General features: G+C 40.7%; 1 protein-coding gene across 6 annotated transcripts in view; it reads right to left on the bottom strand.

Moving 5' to 3' along the window:
- The window catches only part of MLLT1 (MLLT1 super elongation complex subunit), a 90781-nt gene extending 67976 nt beyond the window's left edge, over positions 1–22805 (bottom strand). For 5 of the 6 annotated variants that reach the window (XM_036760606.1, XM_036760599.1, XM_036760595.1 and 2 more), the window contains exons 1-3: positions 22668–22805; positions 16412–16592; positions 6010–6092 (exon numbers count right to left, since the gene is read on the bottom strand). In XM_036760606.1, coding sequence (XP_036616501.1) covers positions 6010–6092; positions 16412–16592; positions 22668–22679 — 276 coding nt within the window. In that variant the 5' untranslated portion in view covers positions 22680–22805. Of the gene's footprint in view, positions 1–6009; positions 6093–16411; positions 16593–18700; positions 18768–22667 lie in introns of those variants that run through there. The other variant, XM_036760602.1, reaches the window with a different exon arrangement.
- Positions 22806–25466: the final 2661 nt, after the last annotated feature.

The raw sequence follows: 25466 nt of genomic DNA on the forward strand, positions 1-25466 counted from the left end.
AGAAGTAAAGTTTTACAGTAAGTGCTGTGCGAAGTGAGACTTGTCTTTCTATACTGAGGGCTCATTTGAAAATAGATAACAAATCTGTCATAGAACAACTCAGCATTGTTTTGTGACTTCTTTTAGCTGCATTCAGCAACACATTGAGTATGAGCAAAGAAACAACTGATAAGGATAATCCAGAGTTAGAATTGAGTTATGAGTGCTCAGAGGACAAGGCAAGAAATTAAAGCCCAACAGGGGAAGAATGGATAGACATCGGTCTGACTAAAAAAAACCAGAACATTTTGGTGGACTGCTGGCTCAATGAATCAAGAGCATAACAGGTCAGCCAAAAAAACTAATGCAGCATTAACAAGAGGGACACTGCCTAGGGCTAGGGAGATCGTTCTGTTGTCCTCTTGCCTGGTCATATCAAATCCAAGGTAGTGAGTTCAATTATAAGTACATTTTAGGAAGTACACTAAAAAGCTACAAAGTACATATTAATACATTATATTGGAGCAATCAAACCATAGAATGTTGTACTGAAGGAATGTTTAACATGGAGAAGGGAAGACTTAAGAGGCATGTGACAGTAGTCTTCAAGGATCTGAAGGGCTATGACTCTGAAGAGGGATTAGATTTGTTTTGTTTTGTCCCAAAAGGCAAAACAAGGTGTAATGCCTTGACATTATTACAGAAAGGCAGACTGAGGCTTGATAAACTTAGTAGCTGTTCAACTCAGGTCAATTACTTGACCTCTCTCAGCTTCAATTTCCTCATCTGTAAGCACCTACTCCATCTTATCTATTTTCAAATGGGCCCTTACAACAGGAAGGCAAGTCTCACTTCCCACAGCAGTTGTTGTGAAACTTTACTTCGCTGTTTAAATCTCCTACATATGCTAGTCCCTGTCTCTTTTCTCAGCAAAGGACTTTATCTCATAATTTACTGAAAAAATAGAGGCAATCCACCATGACTTTCTTTCCTTTCCTGCTCTCTATCTTAAAACCCTTGACTCCTCATCATTAAGCATGTGTCAGGCACTGTGCTAAGCATTTTACAAATCTTATCTCATTTGATCTCACAACAATCCTGGCAGGTAAAGGTGCTATTATTACTCCCACTTTACAGTTAGGAAAACTGAGGAAGATAGAGATTAAGTGACTTGCCCAGGGTCATATAGTTAGTAAGTGTGTAAGGCCAGATTTAAACTCAGATCTTCCTGACTCCAGGCCAACCTAGATAGCTCCCCCTATCTCTACGGGGATAATATCTACCACAATGAGTTGTGAGGATCAAGTGAGATTACATATTTAAGTGCTTTATGAAACTTGAAAGTGCAAAACCAGGAAAAAAACAGATACACTGACAACAACATAAATGGAAAAAGAAACTAAACATTACAATGACCAAGTTTGTTCCCAGGGAAGAAATGAGAAACTGCATCTCCCTTCCTTTGCAGAGGAAGACTACTGCATATACTAAGATACAGTTGATGTGTAAACTGCGCCCCCCCCTTCATTTTTATTCTCTAAGAGACAGCTCTCTGAATAGGAGAGGAGATGCATTTGGAAATTTTTAAAGTTACTTTGCATAACGGTACATCTACATCTTTTAAGTCTACAGCTGTAATCTCTATGTAAGGAGCTCCTGGGAGGGGGAGAAATAAGTATTAATATATTAGTGCCTACTATGTGCCAGACACTGTGCTAAGCACTTTACAAACATTATCTCATTTGGTGCTCACAACAACCCTGGGAGATAGGTGAAGAAACTCCTTCTATCAATGTAGATGAGCAACTCTTCTACAATTTACAGACATAGAAAGTGGTCTGGGGCACTGGGAAACTGAATGACTTGCCTAGGATCACAAAGCCCCTGTATATCAAGAGGTGATAACTAAACCCAGATTAATTCAGGTCAGCCCTCTTATCTACTACACCAGGCTGCCTCTCTGACTTTGTACACTTTCTTTACTTATCTGTGTAATTTGGGGTTGGAGCAGATAACCTCAAAGGTTTCTGGCATCTTCTATCTAGAATCCTATGAGATATCTCCTCCACAACAGAATGAAGGATCAAGGGCAAGGACGATTTCTTTCTTATCTTTGTAGATCCACTGCCAAATATAATGCATAGCACACAGTAGACAATTGATAAATGTTTGCTGAATTCAAAAGGAATTCATGTGAACATATGTTCATGTCTTAACTTCCTACTCCATGAGGACAGGAATGTCTTATCTCAACTTTGTACTTCCCCCTGTATACAGTAAAACAAATGTTTTATAATTTTCAAAATATCACATCCTTAATGCTATGTGAATAGGGTGATGGTGAAGGAGAACCAACAAACTAAGATTCCTAATATGTGGCTAAAAGCCAAGCAAAAAGAATCCTTAAGCCACTTGTCACGAAAAAATCCAAATAGGAATTTAAAAATGGGTCCAGGCAAGTTCTGACTTCAAACAGTTCCGGCCTGGCATTTGGGACATCAATTGAGACTTTCTACTTCTCTTCCAGAAACACAGTTAGCCATTAGGAGCAGCCCTCCAAAAGCAAGATAAAACACTCACTATAATAAATGCATACCTTCAAAATCCTCTGGGACTCACAATTAAGTTTGAATATTCCATACTGTGCAGCTGGGAGCTCTGAAAAAATGCTCAATGATGCTTTTGGTATTTTAAAAGGCACAGGCCTAGTGTTCCATGTTTCAAATTAAAGCCTTTGGGAATTCAAATGAACAAAGATTTGTTGTTGTTTAGTCATTTTTTCAGTCGTGTCCAACTCTTTGTGACCCCATTTAGGATTTTCTTGGCAAAGATACTGGAGTGGTTTGACATTTTCTTTTCCAGCTCATTTTACAGATGAGGAAAGCAGGGTTAAGTGACCTGCCCAGGTACACACAGATATTAAGTGTCTGAGGCCTGATTTGAACTCAGGAAGAGGAGTCTTCTTGACTCGAGACCAGGCACTCTATCCACTGCACCACCTAGCTGCCTCAATAAAGGTTTACTATGCAACTAATATGTGTACTGTACTAGACACTAGGAAGATAAGAAGTTTTAGGGGCAGCTAGGTGGTGCAGTGAGTTGAGCACCGGCCCTGGAGTCAGGAGGACCTGCGTTCAAATCCGGCCTCAGACACCTGACACACTTACTGTGTGACCTTGGGCGAGTCACTTAACCCCAACTGCCCTGCCTTCCCCCCTCCAAAAAACAAAGTTTTGGTATGCTATCATCCCTCCTCTCCTTCAGTCTTCTTTGGGGTGTAAGGCACCTAAGAAAGATAACTATAATTGCTAAAATTACTTCCATTTAATATGTTGAAGTCCAAAAAGACTGGGATCTCACTTAGAAATATTAAATTCAATAAACACATATTAAGTGCTTCCTGTATACATATAATACTGTGCTAGGCGCTGATGAGAGCTTGACTTTGGGGAGCTCAATTGCTCAATACAGGTAGTCTCCAATTTTCTTCATTAAGTGACATATATTTCATCTCATAAAAAACTTTCAACTACTTAGCCAATGACATCAAACATGTGCAAAAGTAGAAACACAACATGTTTCACAATCTGCTTTTCTGCATCATTTCTACATGACCACTAGTACCAGGTACTTCTTTCTAATGGTAAGTCAGGGGTTAAGAAACAGCTACTCAGAGCACACAGGTAGGATGACTCTAAATCAGACTAACGCTCAAATGAAGTCATAACAAAGAGATGGAAATGTTTCCAATGACCACCTGCTCTCCTAAGGAGGAACTGACCTTGGGAGTTCCAAATTAAGAATCTGGTTCCCAATTTCAAAAGCCTTAAAAATAAAGTTTGGTAGTCATCAGAGCCTGGCTGTCTGGTTTCCAAATGAAACTTACACGACTCTCTTTTCTATCATGTTCAAAATGACAACATGAGACAGTCTATCAACCAACAAATCTAATCTGTTAAATACTATGGTTTCTACCTAAGAAGATAAACAGGGACAAACATTTAGCTCTGACAAATATTCTGAAAGTTAGATCACTCATAAAGCAATAGGCAAAGTAGGTACAACTTTCTATCATAACTCACACTTTAATCACGAAAACTGTATCTCATATCCCTCTAAAGGTAATCTCTCCACATTTTCTGATATTCATGGACAGGACTAACAGACCCATCCCTGCCCAGAGGAAGTAGATGCTACTGCTAGTTGGAAATTCCAGCAAACCATGGAAAGAGAAGTATAGGGTGGCAACAAGCTTGCAGACTTATTAGACAAGACTGACATAGACTGGTAGAACTTGTACATTCTTGCCTCGGCATGCCATCTGACACCATAAACCAACACATCTATAGAGCAGTATTAGTTCCAAAATAAAATCCTGGCTGAAGAGGTAGAAGGAAGAAAACAAATATTTATTAAGCACCCACTATGTGCCAGGAACTGTGCTAAGCTACAAATATTATCTCATTTGATTGTCACAACAACCCCAGCAGGTAGGTGAAGAAACTGAGACAGACGGAAGTCAAAGTTAACTTGCCCAGGGTTACACAGTCAGTAAGCACCTAAGGCCAAATCTGAACATGGGGCTTCCTGACGCCAGGTCCAGTTTTCTATCCACTGTGCCACCTAGCTGACAGTAAAGAAATCATCAAGGAACAAAAATCCAAATCTAATAATTAACAAAACGCAAAGAACCTAGTCAACATGACTTACATCAGTATCTTCACATTTTAACTCAATTCAAAGATAGCCATATTCTATTTTATCCGGGCAAACACTGTCCCTACCTCCAAATTACAAGAAACAGTGCCATTTCCTGGGTACAGGCACATTTCTCCTGTTCCCCATCTGCCAACACTAAACAATATGGTTTAAGAAAAAAAAAAATTGAAGAATACCTGTAAAGAACACTGTTGGGACCAACCCATTCCATAACACCAAGGAATGAATCCTATCCTGTGAATGAAAGAATGCTACCCACCCCCAATTGCTAGATGATAAGAATAAATAGGCCAACTGAGACACATTTTTGAACACACTGAAACTAGAAATTTGTTTTGCTTATCTAAGCATTTTTGTTATAAAGGTCTTGTTTTTGTTTTCAATTGGGGGGCAGTGGTAGGGAGAGAAAATACTTGTTAACTGACAAAAAATAATTAAAAAAGAATACTTTTGTGGATAACCATAAAGAACTATTTAGATATGTCCAAAGTTTGAATGAATATTAATTTCAGAAACCATTTCATTGTTTTGTTGTACAAGGGAACTGATACTGCTCAATGATTTAATCCATAATAGTGACCAAGCCCGTTTCCCACCAAAATGGACATGAGTCTGTTCTAAATTCTTTTAAGTGACAACATGAACCTGGCTAGGTTCCCATAAAGGTCCTGAAAGCAGGTGTTCTATGATGGAATGGATTCCTGCAAAAATAGCACACAGCTTCCGCTCAGGCCAACCTCCAGTTGAAATACCTGAGCTCTCTTCTCAAAAGTTCATTAATGTAAAAACTGTTTTGAGTTCACTCACCCTAACACAGTCACTAAGGAAAGTTGCATAAATGACCAAGGTGGCAAGAAACTCTCTACTCTTTACCCAACACTAATAGTCAAGCCCTTCACCAAGGCTTTCTTGTGGCATGGAGGTGATCTGGGTTCCTTCAGGTACCACCACTGGAGCTCAAACTTCAGAAAACCTTATCTAAGCCAAAAAGCAATCAAACACAAGACAATAACCTGTATGCTGTGTCATCTGAGTTTAGACTTAAGGTCAAAGAAGCTTCATACCAGAAGACTGACCACTGATAAGTAGAAGAATGTTTAGGATACAGCAATTCAGAAAGACACACCTACCACGGTGTGGAACAAGGAGTTGCACTGCTGAAGTGAATACCCAAACAACCAGACTTGGGACTGAGTTCTATTTATGGGAGGAAAAGAAAGCCAAGCCTCTTCAAAATCAGGAAACTCAGGGCAACTCTAACCCCCTACCTAGACTAGAAAGAAACAAAGTCAAAGGCAGCAAACTATTTACCTTGTTCTTGAAGTGAACTTCAATCGGCATGATGAAACCCGCGTAGCCAGACTCCTCCACTTTGTAAGGGGGCTCTTTGCACACTAGGGAGGAAGAATTGGAAAATGTTAAATTCCCAACAATAAATACTTTGGCAGTATCTGCTTTATTTACCAAGCAACATTATTTACTGTCTGCTGACTTGATAATTAGCTGCCTTTTCAATGATAAAGGGTTTTGGGTGGCTGGGCTTTCATTCAGAAATCTCAAATTCCACATAACCCTCTATATCATGTCCCAAAATACTAGGTATCTGTGAAGGGTAAAGTTATGTTAGTCCAACGGGGTAAAAATAAACACTAAAAAAGCAATTTCATAGAATCATAGGAACAAGAATGTCAAAATTGTAAGGATACTTAGAAATTATCTGGTCTACAGGTTCTTAACCTGGGTTCTGTGAACTTTTTCTTATAATAATAGTATTTCAACATAATTGGCTTCCTTTCTAATCTTACATATTTTATATATAACACATTTAAAATATTATTCTAAGAAGGGGTCCAAAAAGGGTTCAGAACTCCTGATCTAGTCCAATACCTTTCCCTTAAAGATAGGGAAGGAGAGGCCCAGGGAGAAGGGACTTGGCCAAAGTTACAGAGTCAGGACAAAGTGCAGAATGCAAGTCTCCTCCCTTCTAGCACAACTTGGGCCAATGGCACATTTCACTATACCCTGCAGTTTTATCCGTGGCATGAAGTACTCCTGGGACAAGCTCTCATTTCAAGACTTCTAACATGTGTAAGTCGAGACCTGATCCAACCATTCTGGAGAGCAATTTGGAACTATGCCAACTATTTGTACCTTTGATGCAGTAACACCACTACCACCACCTACTAGGTCTGTATCCCAAAGACATTAAAAAAAAAAAAAGAGAAAGGACCTACATGTACAAAAATAGAAGCTCTTTTTATAGAAGCAAAGAAGTGAAAAGGGAGGTGATACCCATCAATTGGGCCGAACAAATTGTGTTATGTGATTGTAATGAAATATTACTGTGCTATACGAAATGATGAACCAGCTGATTTCAGAAAAACCTGGAAAGACATGAACTGATGCAAAGTGAATCGAGCAGAACCAGGAGCATATTGTACACTGTTAACAGCAATACTGTACTATGATCAACTATAAATGATTTAGCTATTCTCAACAATACAATGATCCAGGACAATTCCAAAGTATCCATGATGAAAAATGCTATCCGCCTCCAGACAAAGAACTAATGGAGTCTGAATGCAGATTGAAGCATTCTATTCTTTACTTTGTGTAATTTTTTTGTGGATTTTTTTTTGGGTCTGTTTCTTCTTTCACAACATGACTAACACAGTAATATATTTTGCAGGATTGAACATGCCTAAACTCTATCAAATTGCTTACCATCTCAAGGAGGGGGGAGATAAGGGAGAGAGAGAGAAAATTTGGAACTCAAAATTTTTAAAAAGAGAATGCTAAAAATTGTTTTTACATGTAACTGCAGAAAAAAAGTTTTTTTTTTCTTAAAAAAAAAAAAAAGACTTCCAACATGAAGCCTTTCCGAATTCTCCGGGCTACTGGTGCCCCCTCCCAAAACTACTCTCTATTCATTTTCCACGTTATGCGATAATACACGTGCACATATGTATGTATATACATCTACGTATATATAAACCATATGCATGTTTTCTCCATTAGAATGTAAGTTCCTCAAGAGGAAGGATTGTTCTGTTTTTGTCTTTCTATCCCTAGAGCTTAGCATAGTACCTGGAACATAGGAGGTGCTTAAAAAAATGCTTGTTAGTTGATTGACTTCTCTGTTAAGCTAAAATTCTTTCTAACCCCCAAATCTGTAAATGAGGCAAGTTTTGTCCATTGTGAGGTAATTCCTAAAGAAGACATTTATATACTAAGATGAATGCTGGACTTAGAATTTGAGGATGGATCTATATGTAATTCCCCCAGATCCCGATACTAACTAGCTATGTCATCTAGGTCAAGTCATGTCACTTCATGGTGTCTGTTTCTGCATCTCAAAAATGGGAATAAAAATACCTGTACTATGTACCTCATTGGACTATCACAGGGAGCTGCAATGAGAGAATATAAAATGCTTGATAAACCATTAAACAAAATTCATGGAGTTATTTTCATCCTTGCTATAAAAAAGGACAAAGCTAAAGGACCAGAGGGATTTCACATATTGCCAAATATTCCTGTTTCCTCCTGCACTGGTCATTCTAAATGATCATTCTGGACACAAGGTACTGCCAAGCATATAGCTGTGGCAGATGGGAAATATGCATGACCAACAGAGTAGGTCCCTTAAAGGATTTAGAGCTGGAAGAGACCGTAGGTTATCTAGGTTCAACTCCCTCATTCTTACAGACAAAGAACTGAGGCCTACAGAGGTTAAGTGACTTGCTTAGGTCATATAGATAATAAGTAGCTAAGGCAGGATTTGAACCCAGGTTTACCTGACTCTGACTCCAGGGCTATATATACTACACTATGTTGTTTCTGAGACAAAATACCACATAAGCTTGGTAGCACATTTTCTATCCCCTTCCTTACTTGAGGAAAGCAAATATACTGCTAAAAAGGCTAAATCTTAAGGCCACAGCTGTGCTTAACTGTGTTCCTGGCTCCTCCAGAAACTAAGAGAACTAAGGCCAAGGTGGTCCATTTCTCCAAAAACCTGGAAGCTTTGCTAAACCAGTTAGTGGAGTAGATTTTTGGCAGAAGCAGTGAAGAGCCTCACTGGGCCATCTATACTCTAGTGCTCAGTCATCCTATATGTAGGTAGCAACATGAAATGTAAATAAGGTCAAAAGCAGCTGAATCTGGGGTCTTAGAACAGTTCCTGAATGACCGCCTAAGCTCCACCTTCTTTTTCACCTCCTCTCTGAGTAATAAACCATTTCTGATCAATGTACTCACACTTGCCATGGAAGCTACTGACACAATCTGCTTCAAGACCATTATTTATTATACATAAAAACTGAACTGGGACACTAGTTCTCATACAAGTTTTCTTGGAGATTGTAGCTTACTCTAAAGTAATCACTGAGTTTTTCAACTGTTTTCCTTTACTACTTACAATAACAGTTGAAGTCTCTAGAGAACGTTAAATTTTATAAACTATTTTCCTTACCACAACCCTTTAAGGTCGGCAAGATACCACTGCCCCCGTCTACAGAAGAGAGACCTGAAACTGGGTATCTAAGTGATGTTACGAAACAAAGTAAACAAAACCTGAAGCTAGCTTTCCTGACTCTAATGCCAGTGCTTTGTCTATTAGGCCACCCTGACTTTTTCTAAGAGGGGAGGAGGGTGAGGTACAGAACAAAATGGATCCTTACCATGTTAAACTAACAGACACCATAAAATCAAAAAGCAGACAATGAAGAGCTAGATGTTATAAAACCTGAGGAAGTTTTAAATGGCTTAGACCTATTTAATGACACCTCAAAGGATACAGGAGTGCCCATTAAAATCACAAAGCAGGCAATGGCTTCACTTCTAGATATAATCACGAAAGGCTTCTCGTACCAGCCTTGGCTCAGCCCCACCTACTTGATGAAATCCATAGCAGCTTACTAAACATCATCAATGCCACACTCCTTCAGAAAGGTAGACTTTGCCTTTTGATTCACTAGCATCCCCCCATGTTATCCACCAAAATGTTCTATACATTGCAAGATCACCAAACTAGGAGAAATTAAATCCCTTCTCAACATCCTTGTAAAAGATTAACTATCCTATGAAGAGCTAAAGTGAGGAATTAAACGGGAAAAAAAAAAGCAAAAACTGGAATCTAAGGCAGTGTCTATCAATTGGGGAACCACTGAGCAAACTGTGATATATAAAGGCAGTGGATTACTGCACCATAAGAATTTATGAGAGATAAACTCAAAGAGTAGTGAGTAATATGGATTGGTACAGAATGAAAAGAACAGAACTATATAACTTCTGAGGACAAAGCATTATAAAGAAAAACAATTCTGAAAGAGTTAAGAACTCTGATCAAAGAAATGACTAAATATGTCTCTAGAGGACATTGGTTGATGTTATCCAACTCCTGATAGAGAGGTGATAGACTCAAGATGTAGAGAGAAATACATTTTTGACTATGGCCACTGTGTGGATTTGTTTTGTCTGACAATGCTTATTGATTACAGCTGTTTGTATTTTAAAATATCTTGGTTTTTAACTGGAGAGGGGGTTTAGCAATAGTGATGCCTCCTCCCCCAAAAAATTCATTGAAAACTTATTAAATGGAGAAAGAGAATGAAAGGAAGCAAAGACAAAAAGGACAGTTTTGAAAGTAAAGTGTGTAATTTACTATATATTTTTAAAGAAACAGGACTATCTTGTTTGCAGTTTCCTCACCTGTAAAGTGTGCATAATGACAGCACCTACCTCCCAGGGTGGTTGTGAGGGTCAAATGAGATATTGTAAAGCACTTAGCACAGTGCCAGGCACATAGTAAGCACTATATGTTAGCCATTATTATTATTATTATAGTATGTATAATAATACTGCATAATGTTATAATCATATATTTATTTATATATGTATGTATATGTAATTTTTAAAAAATGCATCCCTAGCAATTAGCAGAGCGCCTGACACATAGTAAGCACTTAGTAAATCCTAAATCTGTCTAAAAACAAATAGAGCTCAAGAGAAGGAGAACACACTAACTCCTGAGGCAGATCATTTCACTTTTGGATATTTCTCAATGTTAGAATTTTTTTTTCTTGCATTTAAACTGTTCTCTGCAACTTCTACCTGTTGCTCACAGCTCTGTCCACTGGGGTCAAGAAGAATTCATTCATCTATTCATTCAACAAGCATTTGTTAAACACCTACTATGTGCAGCACACCATGCTAGATGGCTGTGGATGAAACAAAGGACAGTCCCTGCCCTGAAGGAGCTTATAGTCTACTGGAGGAAAAGATCATGTACCCAGATAAGGCAATAAAAAATGTATGCAAAGCAATTCCAGGTAAGAAAAAGCACAAACAACTGGGGGGTGGGGAAGAGGGTTCGAGGGGTAGAAAAGGCAGAGAAGAGAGATCAAGAAAGGTCTTGTGTAGGAGGTAGCCTTCAAGCTGAACCTCGAAGGGAACTAGGATTGCAAGTGGGGAGTGAAGAGAGAGCCAACATTCTAGAGAGAAGTCTCTGAAAAGGCATGGAGGTGTGAAATACAATGCCATCTACGGGGAACAGCAAGTACACCAGTTTGGCTCCTACAAAGAATGCATGAGTAATATGAATTGATTTGGAAAAACAGGTTGGAGTCAGATTGTGATGGTCTTTAAATGGCTTTTATCATAGATGCAATAAGGAGCCACTGGAGCTTCTTAAGCAAGGGAGTAAGACCCCATGTTTTAGAAATATCATTTTGGAAACTGTGTAGAAGATGGATTAGAGAAGAGAGACTGAAAAGAGGGAGATCAATTAAGAAGCTATTGAAATAAAGTAGGCAAGAAGTGATAAGGGCCCAAGTAGGTTAGTGAGTAGAAAAGAGAACAAATATGAGATGTGTAGAGGGAGAAACAACAAGACTTGGTAACTGACTGTGTATGGCAGGTGAAAGAGTGAAGAATTCAGAAGGACTTACTATAGTATGAATTCTGGTGACTGCACAGACCGTGGTAACTGAAATAGAAGAGTGAGACAGTTTGGGAGATGGGGGGAACAGACACGTTGTTTGGCACATGTTGAATGTGAGGTGCCTATGATACTTTGGTTGGGAAATATCCTTGTGTATACTCTTGTGATCATCCTTGTGTACTAAGAAATAACAAATAAGAAACTGAGAGAATTTCTTCATGGGAACAATTGTATGACTTAATGCAGAATGAAAAATGCAGAAACAAAGGATCCATACAGACAATGACTAAAACAACACAAATGAATAGATCCCTTGAAGGAGATGAAACTCCAAATGGATGTTTTCATATCTATTAGGACCCAGGTTCTAATTTGGACTCAGCCACTTACTACCTGTGTGTCCTGATTCCAAATCCAGCATTCTTCCTACTTCACTATTAACATGTATATATTGATGTCCCTAAATAAAAGGGAAGGAGTTGGAATATGGAGGAAGACTGAGCTAGGTACTGAATTCTGTGAGAAAGAAGGGGAAAATGACCTGGGGCTTGGTAGATATCTGCCAACTGGGATCTTGATAGGGTGGTACCTAGATAGAATATACTTAAAAAGTTATAAAGGTTGCTTAGTAATCAAGGCAAATGGAAGATCTAGAAGGTGCAGCGAGAAACAAGGAGTATGCCTGCTCCTCTTCCTGCCCCAGTAGGTTGCTTGGTATGAAAGACAGTATATTCAATTCTAGAAAACGTTAGCATCCTGAGGATGTCCAAAAAACAAAACTAAGATAAAGAAAATTTTGTAATTATAAAATGGGGACTTCAAAGCATACAATGGAAGGGGAGAGCAGATTTGGCGAGGGTAGCATTGAGGTAGACAGGGACGAGAAATGAGGGAAACAGTAGCAATAGTACGAAGTCTCCCCTGGGCAGCCAGGGAGTCTTTTATCAGCAGAATTAGAAGAGGAAGTAGAAATCTGCCAATCTTAAAATAAGGACCTTTGGAGTAAGTCTACTCTCTCCTTCAAATACTTAAAAACTATCATGCCTCTCTAAGTCTTCTGTCTCTAGGCTAAACCAGTTCCTTCAACCAACCCTCACATGCCCTAGTTTCCTTTCCTCTTGCCATTTCGGTTGCCTTTCTCTATACAGGTTCTAATATGTTACTATATATACTATGTCTTTCCCATGATGTGGTGCCCACTATACATCGGTCAATAAATACTTACTAAGAATATATTATGTGCCAGGCACTGTAGTAATCACTAAGGATATAAAAAGAGGCAAAAAATTCCTATCTGCAAAGAACACAACCTAAGGGGGGAGGGAGGGGAGAGAACATGTAAACAACTATGCACAATGTTATTTCCTTTTTAACCCCTAAGTAGGATAAAAAGGAAATAATTAAAAGGGGGAAGAAACTAGAACTAAGAGGGGTTGGGAAAGGCTTCCTGAAGATGAGATTTTAGTTAGGACTTGAAGGAAGCCAGAAAAGGTAGTAGGCAAAGATGAGGAGGGAGAACATTCTAGACATGGAGGACAGTCTGAGAAAAAGGAAGGAGCAGGGAGATGGAGTGTTTTTTCACGGAACAGCAAAGAGGCCAGTATCAATGGATTGAAGAGTACATGGTGGGGAATTCCGTCTGAAAGTCAAACAAAGGATTTTATATTTGATCCAGAAGGCAACAGGGAGTCAATGGAGTTTACTGAGGAAAGGAAATAGAACCTGCTACTAGCACTTTGGAAAATTGCTTTGGTTGCTGGAGGATGGATTTTAAGTTGGGAGAAAACTGGGGCAGACAGACCGACCAACAGGCTACCGAAGAAATTCAAGTGTGAGGTGATGAGGGCCTGCGCTGGAATGGTGGCAGTGTCAGAGAAGCAAAGGGGACATATTCAAGAGATGTTACAAAGGTGAAATTGATAGGCTTTGGCAACAGATTGGATATAGGGTGAGAGATGGAGGGGAATTGAGGGTAATGGCTAGGTTGCAAGCTTAAGGGACTGGGAGGATAGTGGCATCCTCTAAAATAATTGGGAATGGGGGGGGGAGTGGAAGAAACAGCTCAAGAGGATAATGAGTTCAGTTTTAGACATGTTGAGTTTAAGATGTCTACTGGACATCCAGTTTGAGATGTCTGAAAGGCAGTTGGAGATGCAAGGTTGGCAGTAAGAAAAGGGATTAAGGAACTATCAGTATGCTTGAGAATCATCAGCACAGAGATGGTAATTAAATCCCTGGGAACTGATGAGTTCATCAAGTGAAGTAGTGTAGAGAAAGAAAAGGGCCCTCCCAGATAGAATGATGAGGGACACCTATATTTAGAGGGCGTGATTTGGCTGAGGATCCAGCAAGAGACTAGAGAGAAGTCTGACAGGTAGAAGGAGAACCAGGAGAGAGTGGTGTCCTGAAAGAACTAGAGAGAAATTTGTAGTATGTAGTTGAGATATGTGGTCTTGTCCAAGGCAGCTCCCTCCTTTCTCAAGAAGACTATATTAACTTTTTTGGCTTCCATATCGCACAGATAACATAGAATGAGCTTGCAGTTAACTAATCGCCTCAGATATTCACATGAATTGTTGTCTATATTCAGTTTCTTCAAACCTGTACATAGGAACATAGAATTTAATGGTAGAATGAAGATTAGAGATTACCTACTCCAACTCCCTCATTTTATAGATGGGGGAAGGGAGGAAAAAAGACATTAAACAATTTGCCTCAGGACAGAAAGGTATTAAGGGTAGAGCTAGCATACCTGTATAGTTGACTTTTTGAATCCAAGTAGAGAACTTTAGATTTATTTCTATTAGATTTCACCTTATTAACTGACCAATAAACATGCACAAAGAACATGATTATAACCCATTTGTAACTGTTGTTGCTATTGCATTTATCAGTCAAAGAGATTTTACAACAGTTTGGATTTGATGGATAGGGCCCTCTAAGATGACCCTCTAAAAACGCCATATTACTATCTCTGCTATGCCATTCTCAAGACTGCCCTCAAAAATGCCAAAACAGATGGGCAGAAGCCCTAGAAAAGGCAATAAAGCCAACCTTGATTATCTGGGAACCAATTTTCCATATTCTAAACCAACCCAGCCTTCCTTTTACCCTAAATGACTACCTGTAGCCTACCTCATTTCTCCTCAAATAATAAAAGATAGTCACCAAAATCATCTATGATAGAGAATGAGTACAGAATTCAACCTTGGCAAGTTTCCTTTACTGGCAGTTCTTATAGGTGGTTGTGGTAGGAAAGGAAAAACTACTAAAAGGGAGTTTTCCCAAGTACCTGTCCCAGTTCTTACTGACTCTAGGAGGAAAAAATGAGGGAGAAGAGGAGAAAGTGTAGTATATAGAGAAAGTTACTGGATTTTGTAAACTTGGGTTCAAATTTCAACTTAACTAATTACTATCTGCATGACCTTAGGCAACTATCTTTACCTCCTGGAGTTTCAGTTTCCTCATGTGTAAATAAGAGGACTAGACTAGATAGATGATCTCTCAAAATTCCTTCTACTTCTTATCCCTATGATCCTATAATCCTAACAAGGAGGGAGGTGAGTGAAAACGAGTCTCTGCTGTATATGTTAGTTTTTAACAGCTGATAACCTGGAATACAGCAGATTCAACGAAGGGCACACACTTCTATTGGGTTAGGTGTCTGAAGCAGAAAAAGTGAAAATTGGGAGTGGTGGGAAAAGATGAACAGAGAAAATAAAATGAGTTAGCAAGTAATTCATTTAAGTCAAACATTTATTAGTTACCCACTACTTATAAAGCACTATGTTAGGGCAGCCTCTGTCCTTAAGGTAAAATTTAATATAAGAGAAACTATAATAGAAAAAAGGAAAAAAATGTTATCTGGCCACCACCAATCTGTTCTGAGCTATACCTAGTGCTTTTCTCATCCCTGACTGCTACCCATTGCTACCCCCGTTCTTGCTCAATTATTCAGGGATTATCCACATTGCTTTCATCTCTTTGTTGACATTACCACCTGTTCCATTTACTTGCTTATTGACATATCTGTTTACTCTTAGAATTCAATTAGCAGCTTAAAGCTCAAAAGGAAGGAGGTTAGAGGTTCTCCCCTCACACTCAGGCTTAGCCATCAAGAAAGAGCATTTAAATTAAAAAATAATTACCACTGCTGTCCCTGTATATCCAGTGAAAAGGAGTCACACAGAAAGCTTAATAAAAACATCAACTCCACTTGCTTAAGTTTTACATCATTCTGAGCGGTAATGCTTTCTGTTTTCTAACGGAGACGCTGGACACAAGAAAGCTAGCACAGGGCTAAAATAAGCTTTCACTTTATGGGCTCATTTTAATTATCTTGTCTAAAATGCTGTCCAGTCTCAAAATAACTCCTCTGGAATAATTAAAATTATATAAGCAAATAGCAATGATTTTGGACTACCCTGCTACTCTTGACTGCCATTAAAAAACTAAGGAACAAGTTCATTCTTCACTCATTGTGTCCTTTTCCTTTTTCCTAGAATTAATTCAAACATTAAAGAATGTATGTTCTAATGGTCCAAATAAGAAAAAAAGAAAAAGCATTTATTCTTCAATGAGAAGTCATATCCTGTCTAATCTCCTTCTAAACAAGAGTGCCCACAGATAAGGCCTCTAAAGTGAATGTATAACATGTGTTCTACTGTTCCCTTGGAAAAAGTTGGAACAAAATCGAAAATATCTTTAGACTAAGGAGTTTGATGTTACATCCATTCCAGGCAAGATTATGAGAACCTGGATAGCACTCACCCCGTTTGGGTTTTGGAAAGCTATCATGTAGCCGAAACACCACTCTTTCCACGAAGTGTTGGATGTCACATTGCTCTGGACCTCGAACAAACACCATCCAGTCATGAGTGAATCCCTCAGTGGTGGGCTTCTTCCTCAGCTGGGCTCGGTGTCCCAGCTCTAGCTTCACCTGTACAGTGCACTAAAAAGGGGGGAAAAAAGTTTGACTGGGGCCAACACAAAACAACCAACAGAAGATGTGGTAGGGAAGGGTTAACAAGCTGGGACTCTAAAATGTCACACATGGTCTTCTATAACAGAGAGGTTAGCAAAGAAACTATACAAAAAGCCTCCTACATAATTCTAACATACCTTAAAACCATCTACTTTCTTGGATTAACTTATGCCTTTACACTCTCCTTCACCCCAAATAGAGAACAAAGAGTTACTTTTCAGGCATGCATATTATCAACAAAAACATCAGCTGTAAGTTTTCAAAGCAAAATTTTGATTACCCGTGAGAATGTAAAGGCAAAAATGAACCAACTCATTTTCACATTATCGCTGCAATCAGCAGCATAGCTCACTTAACTGTAGAGACCTTATTTATCACTTAAATATGAAGAAACCAAGTGTTTTTACAGTTATACTTAAAATTCCTATTTCAAAGGGTCATCACCACATCAGCCAATCAGCACTATTTATTAAAAGCCCACTGTATGCAAGTCACTCCATTAAAAAACAAAAACAGAAACAACTCTCCCCACAGCTCCTAAAAAGCTAACACCACAGTTGGACAGCAAGCTGTAAGTACACCCAAAGAGGAAAAGCACAAAGCAACACAAAAAACAAGTACAATGGGTAATTTAAGTGCAAGGAAGACAGACGGGATAATCGGTCAGTCAGCTTAATTCATTCACTGAACTGAAGTTTACTAAGCACCTACTATTCCACAATGCCCTGGGTGCGAAATGTTGTGGGGAACACAAAGATAAATAAGTCCAAATCCTTGCCCTCATGGAGCTTAGTAGTAGAACTAAAACAAGGACGGGAACACACACAAAAATATAAAGCAGAATGTGGTAAGTACATGAGTGTGATAAATCATCAGAAAACCCTTTCTAGAGGGAGGAGATTGGAATAGTGCTGTGAAAGCTAGGCAGTCTTCCTTATGATAGAGGAAAGGAACTACTATGGCCAAATGTTGTAAACCATGGTCAGAGGCAGTCACTGCACTAGATTTTTCTACTTGGTTGTTTTTCTTCACCACAGGGAAGGGTGTTTCTTTTGGCCTTTCCCCCAGAAAACACTGGTGTGCAGAAGGCACCCATCCATCTATCTATTCATCTATCTTTTAAGATGGAAAGGAAGCTGACCGGCAGAAAGTACAGGGGCAATCCATGTATAGAAAAGCACTTGTGAGATTTGGAGCTGGGCAGAATAGGAACAGAACTACAGTTCCCTTGGCAAAAGAAAAGTTCTATTGAGAAATAAAAAAATAAAAGGGGGAAAAGAGCTATAGAGAAGATTACAATCGGTAGAGGGACTCGAATATTATGCTTTTAGGCTTGATCTTGTAGAAATGGGAGCTGATTGGATGTTCTTGAATAATGAGATGGAAAAAAATATGTGACTGGGATTACTCTTGTAGTTCTATGTCGAATACTTTTAAGGAAGAGCTGTAGGTTTGGAACTGGCAGAGAAAGTCAAATAGAACTGTGTCATATTTGGAAGGCTGAAAGAATTGGGAAGATGGCGGTGCTAGGGAGAGGATGAGGTTGATTTACAACATCTTAAGTTCCAGGTGTTGGAAGACATCCAAGTACAATGTCTAACACTCAATATGGAAGAAAGAAAGGGTATGGATGGACACAGGTAAGTCTGAGAATCATCCATCGCAACGTATTTGTAGTGAACAAAAATCTTATTCACTGATTAGAACAGCAAATAAATTTTTGTACCTGGGTATAAGCCATAATGATTACAAAGCTATCAGTCACTGGCTTTCTCCATGATCTGTTTTTCTCAGCTAGGCTGCTAGAGATAAAAAATATGTATTTGCAAAATGCTTTGAATTGTTTGTAGACAGTTTGATATTCTAGATATTATGATTCTCAGAAAAATCTCCTTGAAGGCAGGGACCACATTTTACTAATCCTTGTATTGCCCACAGAGTTTTGCTTCAGGGCCTTGCACATACTAGGCACTTAATAAATGTTTCTAGAATTCATTCATTCAATACACAGTATTCAAACATCATACCACTGTTAGTATCCTTTGTTCACCCATTCACAACGCTTAACAAATTACCCATTGGCTTTCTGGTATTTGTGATTAAATTTGGGGTCCTCTACAGGACATACATGTTGCGATACAGTTACTGGAAAAGAATGGGAGAAAGCAATTTAATCAGGAGGGAAAACATAAGAGCCAAAATGAGCCTCCCCAGCCAAAGTCAACAGGCGGCTTGGAGGCAGTGGCAGGCTATTATTTCAATTCATGTGCCAGAATGAAGGCATGGCATAAATGCCAGTCTCCTTTGCAACAGCAACCTAGTCCAACCCAGTCAATGTTGTCCAAAGGCTGGACATCAGATTCTGGCCAGAAATAATTTGGCTTTTAATTGCTTCTTGACCTGACCATGTTAGGAAGAAACACTGCTTCAGCCTGAAATATATGTGTCACTTATTCACCAAGGGGTAGGTGAGAAGAACCACACTGATAACTGTACCATCAAATAAAAGAACATGAGCCCAAAAACACTCCATCTCTTTCCTGCCATACAGAAGAAGGAATTAAGCAATGATGAAGCATTTAGTTGTTCAAAGCACAACATGATAGGTTAAGATGAGAAAATTATCATTTGTCAACCTGGTTAACTACAATTCATTTTCTAATTATCATATATTGTTGGCATGTGGCCAGATCATATACTGGGGGTAGGGATTGATTTAATCAATTCCCTATCCAGGAGGTAATATTCAGTTTATATCCCACCCATTCCTTATTCCATCTCCTGATCTTTTGATCATTTCTTTGAATGTTAGAACAAAGAGGCAACGTTACATAGTATACTGAGTGCTAGACTTGGAGCCAAGAGACCTGGGTTCTAATCCTACTCTGAACACTGTGATCACGCAGACATTCAATCTCTCTAAGCTTCAGTTTCCTTATCTATAAAAAGGGGATAACACTTGAACTACCTATATCACATGATTGTTATGAGGAAAGTTCTGGGGAACCCTCACATATACTTGTGATTTGAGTTGTTGTTCAATCCATTTAGTTGTCTACTCACAGTTTTTATAAAGGGTAGACAGCAGAAGCAGTGAAACAAATGGTTAAGTAAAGCTTGAAAGGTCTGAGAATTTCATTTATTCCTTAATATGGGAGTGGTTAAGGGAAGGATGGTGAAATTCTTTCCAGGTATCAGCACCATCAGATAGAAATTATCATGCAAGGCCCTCATAATCTTTAGCTGAAAAGGATTTCCTATTTAGTGCTATCCCTCAGATTTTGTGAGGATCTCCTTTCCCTCAAAAGAAAAGAAATCAAACAGCTTTTTGGGCCATTTCCAAACACTCCTGGTTATTCCACGCCAATGCCAACAGATACCTCAAGAGTGGAACTCTGAAAGCAACAGGGAATGGAGAAATTAGCAGATCTTTTTTGCTTCAATACTGCAAAAGCTGTATCCCCTAATTCTGAGCCCCACAGGGAGGTCTTTATCCACTAGTTTATATATAACACTTCCCATGAATTTCTAGTGGGAATTCTTTCCAACAGATGTACTTTCCTCTGGGAATTCACACATTACCAAGTGATATAATTATCTCTTAAGTTTAGTTATTGCATCTAATTCCCTAGAATAAAACAATCCCATTCCCTTGTAAAAGAAAGGATAGCATTACTCCCCTTTTGATTCTGCTTAATTCTATTGGATCTATAAGTTGGGAGCTATATATTCTTGACAACCTACCCATATGTGGATAATAAAGACGGGAAAAGTAATGCTTCAGTGACTCTTTAATGTCAGCACAAACCAAACTTCTCAGAATTGCCCTCTCAGTACTTTGGACCTTTGGATACAGTTAGGGGACCATAGAGAAGAGCCACTTGATCACGTAGACAAAGACCATAGCTAGAAAAACATCATCTACTTTTCTCAGCCAAATATGTAATACTAAGGAATGCTGACTCAGGGGCAGGGACAATGCAAAGGGTCAGGAACCTTTTGCTGACTGCCTTATAAGGCACATATGCCCAAATCATGAGTCTGGGGATCACTGGTAGCCAGCACCTTCACTAACTCTGGTTGTCTCACACCATTTTCTACTAGAGATCAATGCTGGACCAGTTGAAGGGATTAACAGTCCCTAGAGCTGTAATACATTATTTCATAATCACACAATCTCAGAGTTGGGATGCTGCAGACTAACCCATACATGTCCAACCCATACATGAACAAGAATCCTCTTTACTGTCAACCAAACTTTAAAATCTTCAAGCTAGAGAGAACCCCCGCTTCCCGGAAGCAGGCCATTCCACTTCTGGATACCTCTAATTGTTAGGAAGTTCCGCCTTGCAACCAACCTGGTATCTCACTCACACCTCAGGTCATCGAGGCAAAATATACAAAAAACATGGTGGAGAATACAAATGTGGCTTTTTCCAGGATATGAGCTAAATGGATAAAAGTGTGTGTAGGTCCTTCAAGGTGGGTAATAATTTCTGTAGTAATAGAGATAGCATAGTCCCAAAGGCTGCAGAACACCATCAGGATTATGCTAGTTGATCAGGTGGGTACAGGGCTGCAGTTGAGGGTGTTTTGTTATTGGTAGGAAAAAAAACCCCAACAACTCTTAATACAGGTCAGAGGTAGCAAGCTGTTTACTTCTGCAGGAGTTTGCAAGCTTACAAAGCTTTCTGTTGAAAACATCAATGAACTGCTATAAATTCTTCCTTTCCCAAAATAAACTCCACACTACCTCTCACGTGGAATCCTTGAGTCTTCCAACCTGGCACATTTCACCAGTCAGGAACAGAACATATACCCCCTCTTAAGCTAAAAAGGCAATGACCAGTCAGCAACAAAACCACACATTTGATCCCTCTCAGCTACGGTGACTAAAAAATGTCTGTATTAAGTTAATTAACCTGAGACACCTAGGCCCTGAAACAATCCTACTGCTTTCCCCCCCAAAAAAAGTACCACCAATCACCTCCTCAGCACCGTGACCTTGTCTTACTTAACAGCATGGATATTCCGATCTGACTCCCCCTTCAAATTCCCCCAACCTCCAAGGACAACCTAAGGGAGAGGGGTTTGGCAAGGATGCCTGAGTTTTGAGGAACAAGGGAGAAAGATGACCCCAGTTTTCTGAGACAAAGAAGATGAGGGGGGAATTAAGAAATGGTCTCCAATTTGGGGAGTAAGTCGGCCTTGGGTTTTTTTTAAAAGGGGGAGCTGGGTTTCAGAAGAAGAAAGAGTGAAGGTGAGGAAAAGGTGAGACTGGGAAGCTTCTGAAAATTGGCTGGGGGCGGGCAGGGAATGACTTCTGGGGGTTTTGAAAGTGGTGGGGAAGAGATCATAGGATAATATATCAAGAGCTGGAAGAGACCTCTCAGGCCATCTAATCCTATCCCTTAATTTTACAGATGACCCCTGAGTTTTGAAGGTATCCGGGAGAGAGGTGACCCCTAAGGTTTTGAAACAGGGTGGGGAGGTGAGGATAAGAAGCAGGAAAATAAGGGTGCAAGGTGAGCGCAACGACCCCGGTGTTTTTGAGAAAACGAGCGGGGAGGTTTTCTGTTTTTTTTTTTTTAATTTTGGGAATAAGGGAGGAAGAGGTCTCAGTTTTATCGGAGGGTGGGTGTGGGTGTGTGTGTAAAGAGAGGTGAGCAAAGACCTTGGGGTTTGGCTGGGTAATCGTAAAGGTCTGGGAATTTTAGGGGGGGATAGGAGATGGCTCCGATTTGGAAGGGAGGCGCCAAGGCAGGATGCCTAGCGCAAGCGAAGCACACCCTCCCCAGAAGGGCGGGAGGTGGAGGGAAGATTGGGGCAGAGGACCGGGCCGGGCACCGGGAAGGGGGGGAGGGGACGAGCTCCGGGGAGGAGGGGGCTCCGTGGCCCAGGGATTGGGGTGGTCTGGCGGGGGGAAGGGCCGGGGGCCCGGAGCTCCGAGGGAGGGGGGGGTGCGGGCCTGGAGTAGGGGACCGGGCCAGGGCGGGGGGGCGAGCGGGGAAGGGGACCCCGGGCCCGGCGGCTCCTCCTCACCTGATTGTCCATGGCTGGCGCCCCGCCCCCGCCCCCCGGGCCCCGCGTCGTCCGTCTCCTGTTCCTCCTCCCAGCCGCTGCCGCCGCCGCCGCCGCCTCAGCTCACGGCCGGCCCGCTGCCCTCATTGTCTGTCAGGCGCCGCCGACGCCGCCGCTCCCCGGCCGCCCGCCGCCCGCCCCGCGGAACCGGAAACCGACACGACCCGGGTCGCGAACCGACCGCGGCCCCCGCCGCCTCCTCGGGCCCCGGCCGACCGAACTGACGGCAGCCGTGGCCACTGAGCGGCAGGGGCTGGCGTTTGGGGGGCGGGTCTTCCGGCCATCCTGGGGGAACCCGACTGCGGTCGGAGGGACGAGCCCGGCAGCCAATGGGAAACAGGTTTCGGGAGGGGCGGGGCGAGGGGCAGAGAGAGGCGAGGGATTGAGACGGGAGGGAGAGGCTCTGGGGATTAGGAGGTGTGCGGTGCACGTGGAGGGAGGGAAGCGGGGAGAGAGGGAGAGGAGGACGAGAGGAGAGGCGGGTGCAGCCCGCAGCCAGCAGGGGGCGCCGCCTCTCCCGGGTTTCTGGGCTCCCTCCCGGCTGTCAGCTTCTCCCTAGAGAATGCCGGGGCCACGAGGTTCGGTCCTGCGTGGGCCGGTTGCGGGGGAGGGGCGGGGAGGCGCGGAGGAACACCACTATCTACCTATAAACCTTAACCTTCTGGAAGCCACCTTGCAAAGTGAGAATAAACCCTTGTGCACAATAGATGAAAAACCAAGAACCCTGGAATTCGAATCCCTCTTTCAAACCCCCTCGCTTTACAGATGCGGGTAAAGTGGAGCCCAGAAAGGGAAGGCTCTTTTACGCATCCCCCTCCCCTTTCCTCCGTGCCCATCTAGGGCTCCTTCCAGCATGCCACACTCAGAGCCTGAGGGGGCCACCCACCATCCGAGCAGGTTCCGATATCACCCTGACGACTGTCCACGATCCCCCTACCTCCGACCACTTATTTTCACCCCATTTCAGCCACACGCCAAAGCGAACTCCTGTTAGGCTATCCCACATGCCCAAATTGGAAGACCTCAGTCTTATTACAATGGGGATAGGTGTATGTAAAATTGACTACATGGACAATTTTCTGCACTTTTATCTACCACCTGTCAACTGCAGAAAATGCAGAAACCCCAGGGGCAGTTAGACCTCTCAATGGGTAGCATGAAGGAGCAGGGAAGATCTTTGTTCAAACACAACATCAGACACTTGCTAGTTGTGTGACTCTGGACAGGGGCAAATCACTTAACTGTTGTCTGCCTCAGTTTCCCCATCTGTGAAAAATGAGAATAATAATGTTACATATCTCTCAGGGTGAGTGCTAGCAATGATGATGATTGATGATGAAGAAACAGGTCTAAAAAAAATCCTCATCCTTTAAATCCATTTTCATTTTTAAAATTAAATTTTCTTTTATTTTAATTTAATTTACATTTGCAATTAAATTAAAATTTTAAAATTTTAAAAATTAAAGATATTGATATATTTAGTTTTGGCACAACAGATACCTTCTAACAAAATCCTTTACAAAGTGTATCCTCAAGAAATACTTTTTGGATTGTCAAAAGAAAGGAGCACCCTTTAACTTGGATAGGATAGTAATAGTTAATAAAGTAATCAGCATTGATAGGGCACTTGCTTATCTCTTATAATCCTTACAACAACCCTGTGAGAAAGGTGCTATTATTATCCCCAGTTTACAGATAGGAAAACTTAGGGTGAGGATGGTTAAGTGACTTGCCCATGGTCATGCAGCTATGGTCTCAAGCTTGTACTTGAACTCAGATCTTTCTGACTCTTAAGTCCAATTTGGACTTGCCAAGTCTAACTCTTAGCCAGTGCACCACCTTGCTGCTTATGCAATTAGTATTAACAACTGGCTTTGACCAGCAATTTTGTTGCCTCTCCATATTGACTTTTTTGACATCGTTGCTGGTTTTTTGTATTTTGTTGTTATTCAGTGGAGTCCAACCCCATTTGGGATTTTATTGGCAAAGATATTGGACTGATTTACCATTTCCTTCTCTAACTCATTTGACAGATAAGAAAACTGAGGCAAATAGAATTAAGTGATTTGCCCAGGGTCACACAGCTAGTAAGTGTCTGAGGCCAGACTTTTTAAAAAAAAATTATTTATTTATAGTTTTCAACAATCACCTCCATAAGATTTTGAATTCTAAATTCTTCTCCCTCCCTCCTCATTCCCCTCCCCAAGATGGCATGCAATTTGACATAGGCTATACATATGCATTCATATTAAATATATTTTCACATTAGTCATATTATAAAGAAGAATTAGAACCAATGGGAGAAATCATGAGAAGAAACAACCAAAAAAGAGAGCAAATAGTATGCTTCCATCTGCATTCCGATTCCATAGTTCTTTGTCTGGATGTGGATAGCATTTTCCATCATGAGCCTTTTGGAGTTGTCTTAAAACCTTGCACTTCTGAGAAGAGCTAAGTCTATCAAAGTTAGTCATTGCACAATGTTGCTGTTACTGTGTACAATGTTCTCCTGGTTCTGCTCACTTCACTCCACATCAGTTCTTGTAAGTCTTTCCAAGTTTTTCTGAAATTCACCTGCTCAACATTTCTTATGGAACAATAGTGTTCCATCACATTTGCATACCACAACTTGTTCAGACATTCCTTGATTGATGGGCGTCCCCTCAACTTCCAATTTTTGGCCACCACAAAAAGAGCTGCTATAAATATTTTTGTACATGTGGGTCCTTTTCCCATTTTTATAATCTCTTTGGGATACAG

Source organism: Trichosurus vulpecula, chromosome 1 (genome assembly GCF_011100635.1).
Source record: "Trichosurus vulpecula isolate mTriVul1 chromosome 1, mTriVul1.pri, whole genome shotgun sequence".
Lineage (NCBI taxonomy): Eukaryota > Metazoa > Chordata > Mammalia > Diprotodontia > Phalangeridae > Trichosurus > Trichosurus vulpecula.